Source organism: Thamnophis sirtalis, unplaced genomic scaffold (assembly GCF_051295495.1).
Source record: "Thamnophis sirtalis isolate CommonGarterSnake01/CBP01778 unplaced genomic scaffold, rThaSir2_p1.2 scaffold_4, whole genome shotgun sequence".
Lineage (NCBI taxonomy): Eukaryota > Metazoa > Chordata > Lepidosauria > Squamata > Natricidae > Thamnophis > Thamnophis sirtalis.
Window position 1 is genome coordinate 14,110,411 of NW_028261384.1, and position 20,627 is coordinate 14,131,037.

The 20,627-nt window shown below is 39.2% G+C and overlaps 1 protein-coding gene across 4 annotated transcripts in view; it reads right to left on the bottom strand.

The window, feature by feature from the left end:
- Positions 1-20,627, bottom strand: part of DIP2C (DIP2 acetate--CoA ligase C (putative)) — a 361,956-nt gene that overhangs the window by 167,318 nt on the left and 174,011 nt on the right. For all 4 annotated transcript variants that reach the window (XM_087712511.1, XM_014061648.2, XM_014061647.2 and 1 more), the window contains exon 2: positions 4,857-4,928. In XM_087712511.1, the coding sequence (XP_087568637.1) occupies positions 4,857-4,928 (72 nt within the window). The remainder of the gene's footprint in view (positions 1-4,856; positions 4,929-20,627) is intronic.

A 20,627-nucleotide genomic window follows, 5' to 3' on the forward strand; every position in this document is an offset into this window, starting at 1 on the left:
AAGAATCTAGAAGCAAGCAAGTTTCATCAGAAGAAAACACCAATTTTGTCTGGAAAGTGCTGAAGACAGAAATATAGGAACAAAGACTATGACAAATACACAATCTCCTGTCTCTAGGAAGCAGTAGTGTGCAACTTTAGCAGCTGCTCATTGTTGGCATAACACAATGAGAGAACCGCACAGGGGCGTCTCCTACATATTTTTCCCAACTTTGCTTTAGAAGAAATAGCTAATGCAGGACAAAGTCCATAAATTTGGCAGGGAATCTTAGAAACTCTACAGAATGTGTTAGCAGAGGCTGAACTTAGTATTCTAGCAATCACACTTTTTTTTAAAGAGTAAAAATGCTAGAAGAGTACAAATGCAAAGATGTCGGAAGAGTTTATCAGCGGTTTTTTTGATGTCTCAGGAAAAATATGAACAGTTGAATTTTTTTTATCCTTTTACTTCAGACTGGCAAAAGTGTGTGTATGCGAATTACCTCCAAAAAAGCAAAACAAATTATGAAAAACATTTGCTTTATTTGCAAGGGGGGACAGGTAAATTATATGATATTTTCTTAAGAATAGATTTTGAATTTTTTGGAAACAAAATTGTTTTTCTTTAAAAAAAATGTTTTTCTTAATGCAACAAAAATTTGCATTGTTTTATCTAAAAAATGAATTGCCAATAGATTTCTGGACTCCTCTGAATGGCAGATTTTGACCTTTGTATATTCTGTTCATGACCTTTGTATATTCTGTTCACTTCTAAAATGAGAGAAGTAGGTCTCAAATAATTAAATGGTTTTGTATTTGGAATGGTCTTCTCTAAGTTAATTTTCTACGTGGATAATGCTAAAAATGTCATATTTTTTATACTTGATTTGGAAGAATGCTAAATTTGTAAACTCTCATTTGTGATCTTCCAGATTGCAGCCTGGAAACTATGAAAATTCAAGTGAAAATTGTTTTAAAGCTTATTATTTGTCCCTACATGACATGGAGATCAGACTGCAAATGCTTCATGGCACTAACAAGACTATACTGGCAAGATCTTCCCCACTATAACTCTGCATATACAAGTAGTCCTCGCTTAACAACTGATCTATTAAGTGGCTGCTCAAAGTTATGATGGCAATGAAAAGGTTAACTTTATGACAAGTCCTTGCATTTATGGCTATGGCAGCGCCCCCTGCAGTTATGTGATTAAAATTTGGGCATTTTGTAACCAGCAGGAATTTATGATTGTCACAGAATCTCATGATTGCATTATGGCCACTTGCACTTCTACTGAATTTCATCCAGTAGAATCTACGGAGGAACTAGAGTAAAATTGGAAGTGGATGTTGATGTCTTGCTTGAGATCCATAACAGAAACGACATCGTAAGTTTAGTGCAATCATGCAATGTTCTGCTTATTGACCATATTGCTTAGCAATGGAGTTCTCAGTCCAAATTGTGGTTGTTAAGATAAGACTATCTATAATATACACTGAAGCCAGAAAAATATAAGGGCAGTTCATATATTTATGTATGTGTAGGTAATTTGTCTGTTTGGACTGTGCATGTCTATTCAGCAAACATGCATAGTTCTATTTTTTCTAATCTAAGTGCATATTTTAAAGTTACTCTAGTGCAGCGTTCCCAATCTGCTGCTCTCTAGTTTTATATGCATACATATATACATAACTTTATACATACACATACATATACATACATATTTTTTTTCTGGGGAATCATAATCTAAATGTTAATTGGCCTTGAGGACTGAAACATCAATGTAAATCCAAAAATTTTAATCCAAAGCTAGTTTTGCCAGACAGAGGAAATTCTGAAAATTAGGTGAGCACCATCTACTTAAAATCAATGACCAAGTCCCACAAAATGCCTTCTTAATCATCTGAATATATATATATATATATATATATATATATATATATATATATATATATATATATATATATATATATATATATATATATATATATATATATATATATATATATATATATATATATATATATATATATATATATATATATATATATATTTCTTATATATATATAAGAAAAAAGGGATACAGCATCTCTCAGAAGAATAATTTTGATTCCAAACTCTCCTTTTCTAACCACTGACTTAGATGCTATGGTGTCACAGGTTCTGGGGAATGCATACATTTCAAAAGCCTTCTTAAATATTTGGAGAAGAACTGAAATAAAATCCTGATACTGCCTTGTTTGGGAAAACTTAATGAAACCTTTCGAGACTAATGGAAGAATTCCTGTAGCAATTAAATCCACAATGTGAGTCCATGCAACCTTTTTGAACCCACATTTTGCTTCCCTCATCCGTACAGAGCTGCATGTTGATTACGGAAGCGTGACATTCAAATTCCAGATTATATTATGCCCAAGCAAGGCAGGATTTATAAGTAAACGAACAAGCTCCTTTAAAACCAGCTAATAATCCTGCTTGTCGGGGTGCAATAAAACCTCATCCTGGATTCAGATGTCATGCAGTACTGAGCTAGTCTGACTCATTCACCTGCCGGCATGAGTGGGAAAATAAGAGGATAAAGCAGGAAGAAATAGGCCATTTAGCCTTGGCTTCTATGCATAGGAAAATAATCCTATGTTTAACTGTCCCTTGGTCCTGTTCTATACTAAGACATATAGAGATCTATTTATATTATTGTAACTTTCTTTAAGATATAAATGCATGCTTGTATAAAGTATTTTGCTACATTATTGGGTTTTTCTTTCTCTCATTAAGGGAGAAAGAGAGGGTAAGGAAAGAGACCAAACCTAATCAGAACTTATTGATCAACTAATAGTACTCTGAACAGATGTTATGTATGTACGGCAGAAAGGATGGACTACTGGACTCAGGAATCATAGTGGGAAGAGGAAGACACTCATAGAATCATAAAGTCATAGGGCTAGAAGGGACCTTGAAGGTCTTCTTGTTTAAATGCCTGCCCAAGGGAGTTGGACTTGAATATACCTATTATTCCCTGTTATTGTCCTTATTTTGATTGGGTTTCTGCAATTGTTATTTGCTTTGTAAGAGAAAATGGTACTGGCACAACTGGAGACCTTCCTACCCATCATGTCACCCTATTGCTGAACATCAGGGAAGTCAAGCAATTACTGTACCAGCTGGAGTTTTGTGCTGTCCATGACTCATTGCTTGCAGTGGACTATTAAGGGTTTGGTGGTACATCAAGTTTTTATACTCTGCTATGGTACCAGTGAAATCCTCTACTTTCTTACCGGGCCCTCTGCCAACCTCCTTGATTCTAAAAAGCTATAATTGCAAGTACATAAAAAGAAATTGGCCAGCAGGCAACAAAGATGTGAAACCCTTCTAATGCCTGGCTAGATACCTTCAGCTATTTAAAAATAATAATCATACATTTGATTTTTGAGAGTTGTCTGCTTTATCCATACCACAGAGCCAAAAGAATAAATTTCACTGCATTAATTATGAATGAAATAATCACCTATTTCTCACTGTTTAATTTCTGCTACTGTTATGTGGACCACAGTGAAGTGCGCCAAGGTGAATGTTGTCATTTGTCCCAAATACTGATAACTGAGATAGCCTTGTCCAATTGGACATCTTCCAGTTGAATTTTAAATACATCTTCCAAGATTCCTCAGCCATGCTAAGCAGCTGGGCAGTTTTGGAAGAAGCAGATCCAACAGATTAGGGAGCAATAATTAGAACACAGTTGGTCTGAGATGTACTGTCTCTAAAACTGAAAGGACATTGGTTACAGGAGTTTCATTCCTATCTATAAGACCATGATCAGAGAAAGGAAATGGGAAATTTATCTTTGGCTCCAGGGTGCTCAAATGTCATCTGTGGAGGTATTCTAGACTTTCTCTTGTACTGTTCAATATTTGGAGTGCAGTGTCCAGATAATGGATTTGATGATCCATCTTTCCTTTTTCATTTTCTCCAAAATCTATGGATAATCCTTAGTAGGTAATAATGGAGTAAGGTGAAACTAATTAAGTGAAACTGGGTCTACTTAAGACAGAGATAGTGTGGACAGATGTTTTCCATGGCCAATAATTTTGAAGGTTGCTTGTCATGAATGAGGTAGCATTCCCTCCAATGATGTGTATCTTAAGGATTTTACTCAGTTCCAAATTTTATAACTTTTTGACACATTCTATAGATGTATTCTGCTCACAATGCCTATTTCTGGAAATATTCATTTCTTTAGGAAAATATTTTTGAGGGAGATGGGCAGTTTAGAAATATGAAATATAAATTAATAAAAACTTGTTGATTTTAAATTAGAAATGATTAAAAGATGGCCAGATATTATTTACTTCTATAATTTTAGTTTAAAGTAGTTCAATACTTTTCAACAGTCTCATCTAGCTCCATTTACCATGTGATTCCTATTGCTGCGTGGTGGCACAGTGGTTAGAGTGCAGTTTAGTAGGCTAACTTTTCCCACTGCCAAGAGTTTGATCCTGGCCAGCTCAAGGTTGACTCAGTCTTCCATCCTTCTGAAGTCAGCAAAATGAAGATCCAGATTATCGGGGGCAATATGCTGACATTTGTAAACTGCTCAGAGTGCTGTAACACTATGGAGCAGCATATAAACCTAAGTACTAGTGCTATTTTTATGAAACTGGGATGGGAATGAGAAGAGTTGGACACTTAGGCCATATATTTAAACAAGGAGACAAACATTTGTCCACAAGAACTAACTAGTGGGAAGAACTGACACACATTACACAATAGTGACAGATTCTTTTGTGGCTCCAGATAACTCTCTATGATGCACATTAACAGATTGTTGTAATGATTAATACACATGACAGTTCCATGCACTGATTTTAAATTTCTACATACCTGGAGGTTGTGGCAAGTAAGCCCCAATTAATTTTGATCTCTTCTTTTCATAGCCCTTCTGTGTGATGTCACCTGCCAAAGAAAGGAGAGAAAATCAAGACAAGTTTTAATGAAGAAAGAACTCATCTGCTCAAGTCAAGAAGGTAAATGCTTTTCTTTGCACCACTGTTTGTTTTGATGATCATAATGAATAAATGATTGAAAATATATCGTTTCCATTTTGCCTGGAAAAGATCATTTAAGCTGGACCCATTTTTGGCATCTAAACTCCCAGTGTAGTTTTCTACCAATTGATTCAGAGGGCTGCATTGTCATTGCAATATTCAGTCTTATAAAAATACAGCAGTTTTCATTATGTTAATCAACAATGGATTATATAGGATATTTGAGCCGGTAATGGCTGGCAAAGGACATTGCCAATTAGCATTTTCCACCACTATTAATGGGATTCTTTAATCAAGCATGAAGGATGCACAAAAGATTTGGAACTGTTGGTACACCATTCAAATAATAGTATTGTATAAACATTTGGCTAAGCTTTTAAGAGCTACTTGAAGACAAAAATGCAAAGCATCAATTGCATCGAACTTCTCTATACCAGGCTATAAAAAGATACTATTTCTATCCCTTCAGCCATATGGCTGAGATGATTTTTTTGACAGACCAAATACTATGTCCTGAGATGCACCAAAAGCAAAGAATAAAGACAGGGGCATTAATTGACTGGTTTGCTAGTGAATCACAAAGCTTTATATGGTTTTATTCCAGCACTCTGGCAGGCTTTGATCACTAGCAGTTCCTCCTGGCATTATCCAACTGCTGATCTTGAGCTGTCTGAAAATTTGGGAAGCTCCAGTCCCAGAACCTCAAGAGGACAACAAATTTATTTATAAAATGGTGGGGCAATAAGGTAAGTCATTCATTCTGAAAGTGAATATAAGTGGTCCTCTCCAATTGTGGCTTCCAGTAGTTTTCATTCAGTAGCAAACTTCTTTAAAACTTTGAAACACTATTTTATTATTTTTCTTTCTTGATTGTTTATCTGTTGCTTCAACTGCTCCAAGCAGGATATTCAGCACATCCATAACCACAGTGACAATAGTCCTTATAGTTAATTTAATACTTTATTTATGACTGATTCCTTAGTGACTATTTGAAGTATGGTGGATTTCCCAAAAGCTACTTATGACCTAATTTCCAAGTTATAACAACTGTATGCACATGCACGCACACACACACATACACACAGACATGTGATCACATTTTGGGCACTTTGCAAACAGCTCACATTTATAGTTTTTTGCAGCATCCCACTGTTTGGTATCTACAATTTTCAATGGTGGTTTTTTTGTTTTGTTTTTTGCCAATTTCTGGTGTTTACTTCTGGTTTCCAGCAAAAACACTCAGTGTGTAAAAATGCAGTCTCTTAATGACCAGCACAAAAAAATCATAAAATTGGTACCGATCATGTGGTCACCTGCTTAATGACTGCAAAAACAATTTAGGCCAGAATTACCATTGAAAGTTGAAGTCTACCAGTATCTTAATTCAGGAGTTAATTACCATTAACCCAACTGCATCAGAAAAACTCTAGGCATAAACAATCCCAAAAGGCAGGGTGGATATTTACTTCAGTTCCCAAAAGCTTATTAGGGCAGGCGGGGGGGGGGGGGGAACCTTGACCTCCCTAAATTCCAAATTTCTTGAGCAAATTTCAAGAGGGAGGAAGATGATGGCACACTTTTATGTAGACATAGGCTAGCACAAAAATGGCCCACTATTATGGTTATTAACAGTTTCTCAATTTGAAAATAACTATAGCTATGTGGGTATGAACATGAGAAAACAGGGCTTCACCTTTTTCATGTTCATATCTACATAGCTATAGCCATTTGTAAATTGTTACTACTAAGTTTAGATGAAGGTGACCGCCATTTTGATTATTTTTTTCTAAACCATATGCTGTGGATCTTCTTTCTAGACTCAGCAAGCTTCACCAACAATCTTTGCATATGTACTTGAAAAGCCTCAAAGCATCTGCATAGAAGACCAAAGAAACTACTTGGATAAAACAGCGAAACTTTTTGAACCAACAAGAAAAAGAAGTCCATCTGCCGTGACTCAACTTCCAGAAAATTCATCTGAATAGATTCCTCTGACATATAAAATAATAACAATTTCTAAATAAGTACTCTGCACTAAAAGTTCTGTGACATTTTGAAGACAAACACATTTACATAAATTAAGTCATATTTTGAAGCTCAGGATGTTTAGAAAAAAATAGTGGGAGAAAATAGCTAATGCACTTTTAAAAAGTTTGTAAGACTGGCATTTCAGTTCATTTCTAGTGATTAGGGATGCGGACCTGTGGAAGAATCTAATCACAGAGATGAGAATATAGATGAGAATAAGTCTTTGACTTATAACCACAACTGAGCCTAAAATTTCTGTTGGTAAGCAAGACAGTTGTTAAGTTGTCCCATTTTATGATCTTTCTGGTCAAAGTTATTAAGTGAATCACTGCAGTTGTAAGTAGATTAGTAACACAGATAAGTGAATTTAGTTTCCCCAGGACATTGCAAACATCACACATATATGCCAGTGGTCAAGCACCTGAATTTGACCATGTGACCATAAGAATCCTTCAGGATTCTTGGTTGTAAGTGGGGACTACCCATATTATCAATTTCTTGGCAACCATATTTTAAAAAAACCTCACACATGAGCAGCATACTATATTCTCAGAGATAACTGGGGGCCGCTTGCTTGTTGCAAAATTCTCTAGGCATAAATGTGCATAGCAAACAGTTTATGTGATTTCATACTAATAATAATATATACAATAGGTTGAAATAGGGAAGGTGAATAGCTTCAGTTCAGTTCCTAAGGAGATCTTCTCCAACCTCCATATGGAGGTAAATTTCAAGCTACCATAATTCCTGTCGAGTTGGTTGGTAGTTATGAGTGCTGAAATTCTCTATATCTGGAGAATGCTGGTGGGGAAGACTACTGTAAAGTTGCAGCAAATAGTATGAAGGTTCTCTATCAGCATTTTATGGAGCTTGCACCATTTGAAGAAAAAATAAAACCTTTCAGCCAAACGGACAAAATAATCAACTTTGTAGAATAACCTTTTCCTAGGGGGTCACAGCAAGATCGACAGCAGTTTACAACTTCCGCGACACCTCATTTTAAAGCCCATAAAAAACTGAATTGAATGAGCTATTAAATGTTAAATTTGCTTTAAGAATGGCTGGAAAATTCGATTCGGAAGAACAAAGCTCCTTGCATGCGTGCAAATGCGACTCAGCAATTGGTAAAGGAAAACAATGTCAAATTTTGGGGCAATGACGTCTGGCCAGGAAATTCGCCAGATCTCAATCTGGCAGAGAACATTGGGGCCATAATTAAGGATGAAGTGGAAGCTCTGATGATTCAGGAGCAAGGTCAAAATCGATATTCGATTGAAACTTTGAGAATGAATTTGGAAACTGTGTTGAAAAATCTGGAAAATCGAACGGAACTGTTTGAAGATTTGTTGTGTTCTTATCCACCTCGTTTGAATGCTGTTCGAAGGGCTAATGGTGGTCATACTGACTATTAAATCGTGTCAATAAACTCAGTTTTTGATGGGCTTTCGAATGGTGTATGAATTATTTGTGTTGTTATTACAAGTGTTGCTGTGACCCCCTAGGAAAAGGTTATGCCCCGCCCTGTACAGTCTCCTATTAGATCATTCTAACTCTTCCCCCACCTCCCAAAAAAAGCATTTATTTTGGCAGAAAGAAAGCAAAACTCTCCAGTAATAATTCAAAAATAAAAATGTTGTCAAGAATAAGAAATCTGAGAGACACCACCCTGGAACTGCCCTAGAGTTGTCGAATAACTCCACATAAGGATTTAACTAAACACAAACATCTTCAGATGGAAAATAAAAACTGGTTTTAATCAAGATTCAAGCATATGCAGATCACGAAACCAAAATATGGATGAGGGGGGAGGGATCTTATATCCCAAAGTCTGAGGATTTCAGACAAAAGTCAGTTTCCAACCCTCCACAATCTATTTTTATCCTCCAAATAGTCAAGTTGCTATACAGCTTGTTTGCTGCCAATGACTCAAATTTACTGTCAGCATCTTGACAAGAGAGATTCGAATGAAACAACGTTCCTCATAAATGAGTGCTATGACTCACTGATTTCTCTCACTGATGATGCAGAGTCTCTCCGTCTGCCCTTCCAAAAATACACAAGGAGACAAGGGATTACAGCTTGAAGGAAGCAATCTGCAGAAACGCATTGAGAGGGGGGAAAAAACACACCCAAATCGAAAGGGATGTATTTTGCAGCCTAGCCAACATTCAGGTCAACAACTAGACTGATTGTACATCTTTAAGAGGCTTTTGGACTACTAAAACGACCATCTGAAAGCTATCCAGGAAATAGCTTTTGACATCAAGAAGGTTTTCAAGAGCAATGGTTAGACGGTTGTTATTATGGAATCCAACTAGGATAATGAAATGTCTGCAAAAAACAATCAAACTTTGAGAGCACCAAGGATTCCAGAGTTCAACCCTGATCTACAAATATTTACTTCTAATATCTATTAATATTATAGCAATATTCAGAACATATATAAAATTAGATGTAAGGATGAACTATGAAGTATTCCACCCTTAAATCTGGAAGATGATTCAGGATCAGTTGTTCTTCAATATAGTCTGAATATCACCCATTTTGGGCAAATAAATGGAGGGGGGAGAATCAGAATACTACAATAACATCACTCTGGATGGTAAAAATATATAATAGGGACCACGTTTTATTTTTTTTTATTTATATCCCACCTTTATTATTTTTATAAATAACTCAGGGCAGTGAATATCCATAATGCCCCTCCCTCCTCCTATTTTCCCCATCCTATGAGGTACTGGTGAGTTGAGCTGAGTGAAGGTGACTGGCCCAAAGTCACCCACCCATGTTCATGCCTACAGTGGGATTCGAATTTTCAATCTCCTTTTTATTGGCTCATAATCAACCAACCAACCAAGGCAGGACTACAACTCAATCTCCTGGCTTCCAACTTGGTGCCTTCAGTACTAGGCCAAACTGGTTGTCACCTTCTTTGCAAAAGAATTTACTATAGCTCAAAACATTTTTCTCTTATTTATCTAGGGGCTGTTTCTTTTCTTTGTGTATATGTCTCTGTGTGTGTCCTTTTTCTTTCCTTTTTCCCTTTCTAATAGACAAATGAAAGATTCTGAAATTTAGAATAAACAATTCATGTCAAAATTTTCAAAAAGGCCAGTATTTTTAATTTTAATCCCCCTTTCTTTCCCATTAATGAAATGTACCAAAAAGGAGGAAACCAACTTTCACTGATCATATTTAAAACTATTCCAACCCCCCCCACACACACACACAAACACACTTGTACACATGCAAGTCTGATTCTTATATCTTTAGCAATAAATATCAAATAATGAATTTCTAACTTTCTACCAACTTGTCTTATCATGTCTATTATTAAGAAGCAGCACTAAAGAGATTTTTAGTCTTTACCTTGTTTCTTAACTTTGGCAACTTTATGATGTGTGGATTTCAATTCTCAAAATTCCCTTACACAGCATAGAGGATTCACTATTCTGGGGATTGTAGTTTGCACATCATAAGGTTGTCAGAGTTGAGAAACACTGTTTTAGTCATACATTTGCTTGGTTAGAAAGTTAGATTGTTATATGTCACAAACTGAAAATATCCTGACCAATCTCCTGTTCAACATCAGGTTGGCCAATTTCCCCATTTTTTTTCCTTGTCTCCATTGGGTCAGGACAACTTAACAGACGAATCTTACTGCCACCATATAGAAACTTCACTGAACTAACAGTGGGGAGGATTATCTATCCACTTATCTAGGTTCTCTAGTGAAAGATTCTAATATTTGGACAACCAGATGACAGACTAAAGTACCATGATCTTTGTTAAAAGGCAAATGAATTTCATCAAAGATAGGTATTCTCTGCCATGTTCACTGTGTGGTCTATTAGTCCTTTGAGAATTTCCTTAAGAAAGAAGCCTTTGTATCACGTGCTTTGTGATATAAACAGTTTAACAGGGAAGCTTTCCATTCTCAATGTTTATTTCTTTTATTTTAAGCTTAAACAGACACTTTATGTAATGAAAGCAAATCAATTCCATTTTTGGAATTCTACACCTATATGGATCACTCCTAATGTCATCCTCCCCTCTGATTTCTTTATATGGCTGGTGGGTATCTTTGAAGTGCTGATTTTTTAAAAAAATATTTTTTCCTAGCTGCTGGAAAAATTATCTTTCATCTCTTCCCTGGATATTTACTCAGTTCAAATCAGCACTGTCCAGCTATATCAGCAATCAAAACTGAAAATAATTTTGATAATAATGATGCTGATGTTGATGATGGAGGAGGAGAAGGAAGGGAAGGAGGAGGAGGAGAACAAAGGAGGGAGGGAGAGAGGGAGGGAGGGAGGAAGGAAGGAAGGAAGGAAGGAAGGAAGGAAGGAAGGAAGGAAGGAAGAAAGAAAGAAAGAAGTTGTCTGGCTAGTGGATGTGGCAGTGCCTGGAGACAGGACGAGAAGAGGAGATAACAAAATACAAAGACTACAAATAGAAATAGAATGACTGTGGGAAAGGCAAGCAAGGTTAGCACCAATAGTAATATGCGCCTTGGGTGCAATCCCAAAACAACTGGAACACCATTTGAACACCATTGACATTGACAAGTTTGCCATCAGTCAATTGCAGAAATCGGCTTTACTTGGAAGTTTTTATCTTGCAACAATATCTGTTAATAACATCAAATATCCAGCTCTGCCTATCCCAGGTCCTTGGTAAGGGCTCGACAGGTAGATAAAAATGGCAAACCCACTCTGAATATCTGGCTGACTGTGCAATGATCAGTAGTAGTAGTAGTAGTAGTAATAGTAGAAGTAGTAGTAGTAGTAGTAGTAGTAGTAGTAGTAGTAGTAGTAGTAGTAAGAATAAAATGCATATATTGTGTGTTCAGGTGGGATTATGAGCAATTCAAATAGTAATCAATATGTACTGATGTCCTTGAGAGATATTTTTGACAATTCGGGATAGAACCGAGAATTAAGGAGGTACTGTAAAGTCTCAGGTAGAGTCTCAGGAAAGGGGCATTTAGGTACTAATTTAATTCCCTATTTCATACATATCAAAATGAAACTGTTGGCTTCGAGCCTCAGCTTAAATATAGACATCAAATGAGAGCCTATTTCTTACATGACATGGTACACCAGGGGTGTCAAACTCGATTTCATTGAGGGACACATCAGGGTTGTGTTTGACCTTGGTGGGCAGGGGTGGGTGTGGCCAGAGCATGGACAGTTCAATGTCACTTCTGTAGGGGGCACCCGTGGTAGCTCAAGCACTCTGCCAGTGAAAACTCTGCCGTTTTCACTCCCAAGCTCCATTTTCAGCTGCCACGGCTTCCTGCAACCCTCTGTGAGTGAAAACGGAGCTCACCATGGACAAGTTGGCATTTGTCCCTATTTAATTTTGTACTCTTTTTTTCAATTTATCCTTCCAACTTAGTGTGATTGGTTTAAATTTGATATCTGTCATTTTGTGCAGGTGACAAAGTTTTCCTCCACTTCTTAATTCTAATTCAAGTGATTAATAAAAATAAGGAGGACAGGATGCAGGACTGAATCTATGGCACTCCACTTGATAATTGAAGTTATTAAGAACCTACTAAGACTGCCATTACCAGAACTCTTTGAAAATATGTCCATCTATTCAGCCACATAATTGTCACGTCATCCATCTCCCATTTCGCTATTCTGATAATCAAAATGTCAAATAATACCCTGACAAGCACTCTGCTTAAATCAAGGTATATTATGTCTATGTAATAATATCCCACATATACTGAGAAAATTATCTCCAAAGAATGGAAATAAAAATTAGGCCTTATAATTATTTGCCTGAAATTGCCCCAACCATGGTCTTAAAATCTAGCTTTCCCCTTAAGCTTTCTCGGCTCTGTATTTGCATATATAGGCATGTTTCCAGACATGCATGCAGATATAGCAATAGCAATAGCAGTTAGACTTATATACCGCTTCATAGGGCTTTCAGCCCTCTCTAAGCGGTTTACAGAGTCAGCATATTGCCCCCAACAACAATCCGGGTCCTCATTTTACCCACCTCGGAAGGATGGAAGGCTGAGTCAACCCTGAGCCGGTGAGATATATTCATGTCTACATATTTTCATGTCATTGATTCAGTGTTGATTCATGGCAACTGCCTGGACAAGGCCCTGCAGTTTTCCTAACATGATTTTTCAGAAGGAGTTTGTAACTACCTGCTTCCCATGGCTGAGAGACAGTGACTCTCAAACCCAGTTAGCTTTGTCTATGTAATAAGGCAGGACTGGAATTCACTGACTCCCAGTTTCTAGCTTGATGCTTTTAGCCAGTACACCAAACTGGCTTATATCCATCCATCCATCCATCCATCCATCCATCTCTCTCTCCTCAATATACTCTCAACAGACATATCAAGTTATTGTGTTTTCTGTTATAACTTCTTAATTTTATTTTGTTCCTTAACTGTAATTATGTTATTGTCCTTATAATGAGGATAATTTTAAAATGCTACTCAGACAATAACAGGAAGAGTTGCAAGATTTACTATTAATTTACTAGCACTCTGGAAAAATGGCATCAAGACTACTTATGTAGAATATTTAAATGTATGAAATTAGAATAACCGAAGTGTTATACTGTAAAAGGGCATTTCAACACATTATTTCTTGATAACTAATTAAAGGACCCAAATACAGGCTGCCAATTTGATCAGAATCGTGCTGAAAGCTATATTCCTTCTATCACCTTTACTTAAGCATCACATCACAATAGCTAAGAATTTTTTTCTCAACCTCTCAAGCCCTCCCTATTGTCTTGGAGAACTGATTAACACGATTGCGCAACTATAGTTGTACTGTTGTTTGTGCCTAGGAAGGTTAACACAATTTTAATGAACTCCAAATTGACTTTGTCTAGCCCAGACACTAAGCAAGAAAAAGTCTGGGAGGAAGATCACCTAAAAATTCCCGGGCCAGAGTTAACAAATAATTTAGAAGGTGACAACAGCAAGCTAATCCATATATAGTCTTCGACTCACAACCCTAACTGAGCCCAAAATTTCTGTGCTGAGCAAGAAAGTTAAATGAATCTTGCGCCATTTCATGACCTTTCTTGCCACAGTTGTTAAGTGAATCACTGCAGTTGTCAAATTGTCAGAAGTTTACAAAAGGTGATCACATGACCCCAGGACACTACAACCATCATAAATGTGAACCACTTGCCCAGCATCCAAATTCTACTCATGTGTCCATGGGGATGCTGTAACAGTTATAAGTGTGAAAAACAGTAATAAATTACAGTATTTTTCGGAGTATAAGATGCACCGGAGTATAAGATGCACCAAGGTTTTGAAGAGGCATTTTTTTTTAAAAAGTAGGTAGGTAGATAGAGGGATAGAGAGGGAAAGAAAGAGAGAAATACAGAAGGTATATAGGGAAAGAGAGAGAGTAGTTAGGTAAGTAGGTAGATAGATAAAAGGAGAGACAGAGAGAGAGAGAGAGAGAAATAGAGGGAGATAAAAAGAGAGTGTGTGTAGGAAGGTAGGTAGGTAGAGGGATAGAGAAATAGAGAGAGAAATACAGTAGATAGGTAGGGAGAGAGTGTGTAGGCAGATAGGTAGCAGGGGTGGGTTCCTGACAGTTCCAACCTCTTCTATAGAAGAGGTTCCACAAATCTACAGTGCCATTTAGAACCGCTCCCTCCCCCCGCCCGTCCGCACATCATCAAGATGAAGAGCAAGAGGAGGAATTCTGGGAGTTGAAGTCCACAAGTCTTAAAGCTGCCAAGTTTGAACACCCCTGGGTTTTTCTTTTCTAAAGGGTTAGGGGTGCAAGGGTTTTGTAACTTGACAGCTTTAAGACTTCCATGCTTCAAAAGCCAGAGTTTCTCAGCCAACATTTTGGTTGCTAAGCAAGAGCGTTGTTAAGTGAGTTTCACCACATTTTACAAGTTGGCCACGCCCACCCAGTCACATGGCTGGCAAGCCACTCCTACCCAATCACATGGCCAGCAAGCCACTCCCACCCAGTCACATGGCTGGCAAGCCACTCCCACAAAGCAGGCCACACCTACAGAAGTGGTTCTAAAAAAATTTGAAACCTACCACTGGTAGTTAGGTAGAGGGAGGGAGGGACGGAGGGAGGGAGGGAGAGAGAGAGAGAGAGAGAGAGGGAGAGAGAGAGAAATACAATAAATAGGTAGGTGTTTCTGCTGCACAGCACTTGATCAATGTAATTCTCATCAATCAGTTAAAGAGCTTTCCAACGGGGTGGGAGTTTTTGCACTCTGCAAACCTCCCAAAATCGGCCCATTTTTCACAAAAACAGAACTTTTTTTAAGGCATGAATAGCCTTGGGGAGGCTTGCAAAGTTGCTCCGGGGGGGAGGGGGCAAAAATGAGCACAAAAGGACCAATTTTTCACAAAAACGGGGCCATTTTTTTTCAAAATATTGCATGCATAACCTTATGGAGGCTTATAGAGGGCTTATAAGGCTTATAGCCTTATGCTGCTGGGTGCTGGGGGGGGAAACAGCTCGTTTTTCACTCATTTCTCCCCCCTCCCGCCTCCAGGAGCTCTCTGAAAACCTCCATAAGGGTATGCATGGCCATTTTGGAAGGGGTGGGGCTTCGGGAAGCAAAAAAAAATGCTGTATTCGGTTTATAAGACGCACCCAGATTTTCAGCCTCTTTTTTGAAGAAAAAAGGTGCATCTTATACGCCGAAAAATACGGTACTTTTTTCAATACTGTTGTAACTTCATATGGTCGGTAAACAAATGGTTGAAAGTAGATGACTACCTGTAGATAAGAAGAAAACTTTGGAAGAATCTACGAGATCCAGATGTTGAGATCATTTTGAAGTAGATTTTACTACTAGTGGTCAACAGTAAAGTAAGTCAAGGAATATACCACAAACTATAACTTTGTAAAGTAGCCCTGAAGGCCTTGGAAAAGACATTCAGATACTAGGATGTGCCTACAATATCAGAACAGTGCAGGCAATTGTTTTCCCTGTGGCACCCTATGGATTTCAAAAAAGCAGGGTAAGAAGAATTTTGACGCTTTTTAACTTTGCTCTTGGAAAGGGAATGCTCCTGGGAATACCAAGAAAAAGAGCAAATGAATCACCTAAGAAATCAACCCCAGATATCTCACTTGAGGCACAAATGGCCAGGTTCAAATTATTCTACTTTGTCATGGGAGGAAAAAAATCTATCTAGGTGGTTGCTGAGAGTCAACACTGACTTGGTGACATAAAATCAATCAATCTTAAGGCGGCATCAACATCAAATGGAGATAAGCCTCTTCGTAAGAAAAAGAAACCTAGAGATGTGAAGTTTGTTAAAACTGGGGGGAAATTGAGATAAGAGAAAGCTAGGGATTTCAACCTTTTTTTTCCTTTCCTCCTCTCCAATAAAAAATGGATAATAAAATATTTCCTAACATATTTTTAAGTGATACATAATAGGATTTTTAAAAATGCTTGTAGGTTGCAACCTACTGCTTAATTAGCAACTATTTTGAAGGCTGTTGTTCTGTTTTTTAAAAACAAATATTTCTAAAACAAATTCTTTTGCAATGCTCCAGCAGATCTGCTACCCAAACCACATCAGGCTGTATTCAGTAGACACTCATGGCTCACTACAAGGCTGAAAGTTCACATCACCAACACTTGTCACCCATGAAGCAATCCAACAGAAAGGAAAACAAATTATCTTGCAATAAAATTACATAAAGAGAACATGCGTAGGGCAATTTGTCAGTGTTGTGTATTTTAATCCCAATGCTCTCATTTTCATTATGGTTTCTCAGACTGGAATAGGGACCTTGACAACTATTTATGCACTCACATAAATAGTGGTTTAGCATGCTTGACTGCCACTTAGGTCAAATATTAAAATGAGAGCCTCATCAGACTCCAAGGTACTTGCTCAAGTACAGCTTTTCTACATGATGTCAATGCATAAACCTGACTCGATGCTTTTAAATCGACCATTGGCTTACCTGAATGGTCGTTCTCTAGGCGCTGTGAGAATGTCTAAGCATGGGTTAACTTCAGCTTGCTGCCCAAGGACTGAGTTCAAAATTTGTGTAGCCACGCCTCTTGCTCCCCTCAGAGGCTCAGTTTAAAAAATGAAGAATAAGTCCCAAAAGGAAGATATATATGAATGATCTATGTCCTCAAAGTTGGTAACACACGCACCCGCGGACAACCCCAGGGTGGGGTTGGACACTCCCGCAGCGCCTAGAGAATGACCATTCAGGTAAGTCAACACTCATTCTCCTAGGTGCTGCTTGGAGTGTCCAAGCATGGGAATACCCAAACTATGTACTCCCAGGGTGGGAAGAAGTGTCCAGGCCTGCGGGAGTCGCGATGACCCATTGTAAGACTCTTCTCTCGAAGGAAGCCTCTGGAGATGCAAAGGCATCCAGTCTCTAGTTCCTCTCGAAAGGAGATGGTGACCACCATGTCAAGGCCCTGCATATCTCCTCGATGGGCGCTTGCGTGGCCCACGTGGCCGAAGTCGTGGCACTCCTCGTGGAGTGTGCTGTAATGTGAGGAGGAACTGGTCTAGTCTGTTGCTCATAAGCTAGCTTAATACAGGCCTGTATCCAGCGTACTATGATAGAAAATGAGACTTTCCTGCCCAAGGAAACGGGTTGAAAAGACACAAAGAATGATTCCGACCTGCGAAAGGAAGCAGTTCTTTTTTTGTATATGTGCAAAGCGTGGCGAACATGAAGCTTATGCCACACGTGCTGCCTAGGATGTCTGGGTCGTGGACCAAAATCAGGAAGAATCACCTCTTGTGTCCTGTGGAAGAAGCTGTTGACTTTTGGCTCAAATGCCGGGTCCAGTCTGAGAATGACCCTATCCAGATGCACAATGCAGAGGTCCTCTCTGATGGAAAGAGTGGCTAGCTTGGAGATCCTGCACGCCAAGGTGACAGCTATAAGAAAACCCGTCTTAAGAGACAAGTGACACAAACCGATGGATCGAAGCGATTTGAATGGAGCTGCGGTCAGAGTCTGTAGGATGACGGACAAATCCCAGGTCGGGTATTGGTGAATTGTAGGAGGGCTGAAGTTGGTAGCTACCTTGAGGAACCTATGAACATGAGGATGTCTACTAAGAGGCAGATGTGAGTCCGTGGACAGAGTGGTGGCCAAGGCTGCCATCTGCTGATGGAGTATGTTGGGCGTGAGGCCTTTGTCCAATTCCTCCTGGAGAAAATCCAGTAGTTGTGGAAAAGTTGCGGAAGTGGCGATAATGTGATGAGACTGGCACCAAGTTGAGAAGGCAGACCAAGCTGCCTCATAAATTCTGACTGTGGAGGGCCGCCTGGCTGGTACGGATGACCTTGTCCAAAAATCTGCTTAGCCTCAGGAGGTCCCCCTCAAGTGCCAAATGGCTAGTTGAAGCCACTGGGGGTCCAGTGAGAGAGATCTGCTCATGAGGTATGTGCCAGTGCTTGGTCACCGACAGGCTGACGAGGTTGGCGAACCAGGACTTCCTGGGCCAGTATGGTGCTACGAGCAATACTTCTGCTCCCTCTGACAGAATTTTCCTGATCACCAAGGGTATCAAGGGGAGAGGCAGAAAAGCATACAAGAGGCTAGGAGGCCAGCAACATCGGAGGGTGTCTGTCCCTTCTGCGCCGGGGAACTGAAACCTGGAAAAGAACTGAGGGGAGATGCGTGTTGGCCGGGGTGGTGAATAGGTCGACGCTTGGAAGGCCGAACCTCTGCGACAGCTGACGGAACAGCGATGGATGGAGCCACCATTCCGAGTTCAGCCAGTCCGCAGCCATGTTGTCTTCCCCCGAGATGTGGTTTGCCCGCAGCGATGTCAAGTGATGTTCTACCTGAGATTAAGTGCCGCTCTGGTGGTCTATATATGACTTTATGGCAATGTTGTTGGTCAATATTAGGACATCGTGGCTCCTGGTGTGATGGTGAAAATGACACAGGACAAGCCTGGCGGGCCAGAGCTCCAGCCAAGTTATGTTGTGAGTGAGCTCCGCCTGCGCCATCTGCCCTGAATTACGTGAGTCTGGAGATGAGGCCCCAACCGTATAGGCTGGCATCCGTTGTTATGACCAGGAGCTCCGGTTCCTTGAAGAAGGATCCCCGTACTAGGGCCTTCGACTGCCATCACCTGAGGGACCGAACCACCTTTGCGGGGAGACGAACCACTCTATTGGAGTTGCTGGCCTTGCGTCTCTGGATCTGTAGGAGGAACCACTGGAGCTCTCATGCATGCAGATGTGCCCAAGGAACCACTGCGATGCATGAGATTAGTTTTCCAGCAATTGGGAGACAGAGACGATGGATGCTGACCTAGTCGCTCGGATGTATCTCACCAGAGTTGATGCTTTCCACCCGCTCCTGTGTAAGAAAGACTTTGCAGCTCCTGGAGTCGATCACCGTGCCAAGATGCTGAATTCTGGATGTTGGAGTCAGGTGGCTGTTGTCGAGATTGACGGAGAACCCATGGCGTTGGAGAACGTGGATGGTGATGTCAAGATCTCTCTGGGCCTGTCCCTGGACGATGAGTGAATGAAAATGTCACCCAGGTAGAATTCGAGTCGCACCAGGAGAGATCAAGAGATGTGCTGCGATGGTGGCCAGAAGTTTGGTAAATGTCCTTGGGGCCGATGAGAAGCCCAAGGGGAGGGCCCTGTATTGATAGTGCTGGTTGGCAAACTGACACCTCAAGCCTTCCAAAATTGGTAAAATGGGGACCAATTTTATTGTTGGGGGCAATATACTTACTCTGTAAACCGCTTAGAGAAAGCTGTGAAGTGGTATATAAATCTAAGTGCTATTGCTATGAGAAAATATTTTTGTTTCTTTTTGTTTTCCTTTTTTTTGTTTTGTTCCCTAAGCTCCGTGAAAAAAACTTAGTATATTTTACTAAGAAGCTAGAGCGTAAATCACTTTGCTTGTAATAACAGGCAATTACATGGTACAAGACATTGTCAGCTTTTGTCAAGAGAGACAACAAGAGCCTACATATTAAATGGTGCTAACTGTAGAAAACACAGTCATCTAAGAGAATATTTTAGTATTTGGAGTGCTTGGATATTTACAAGATGTGAGTCCAGAGAATTCAAATAATCTGAACTGCACTGCAACTCTTAACACCTCAATTTGAAAACAAGGAAGATTTGATAATAGGTTTTCATTTAAGCTGCTGATTATATTTTGTTCTGTATATGAATAATTTAGGCTTCTGGAGAACAATGCAACGGCCCAAACACATAATCATATGATAAGGCAAATATGGAATACTATTTTCTGCCAAACCAAACATCATTTGCTCTAGAGTTATAGAACATGATGTCTCTCTGAGAGGTTTTTCTCTGAAAACTAGCGTTTCTATTTTAGCTCCCTATTCTTCCATTGATTTCAAATTGATTTTTTTTTTAATTTGCTCCTCCAACCATGAAAAGATTTTTCATCATGAGTGTTCATGGACCAACAAAGGTGACATGAAATTGTCTGAAATTTTTAGAAGATGAATGCAGTCACAACAAGGACCAAAACAACCTAACACCTTCTCTGCATTTTCCAATTTTCTGTGCCTCTGCTTCCCCATCCAATTCACAGTTTTGGAAAAGG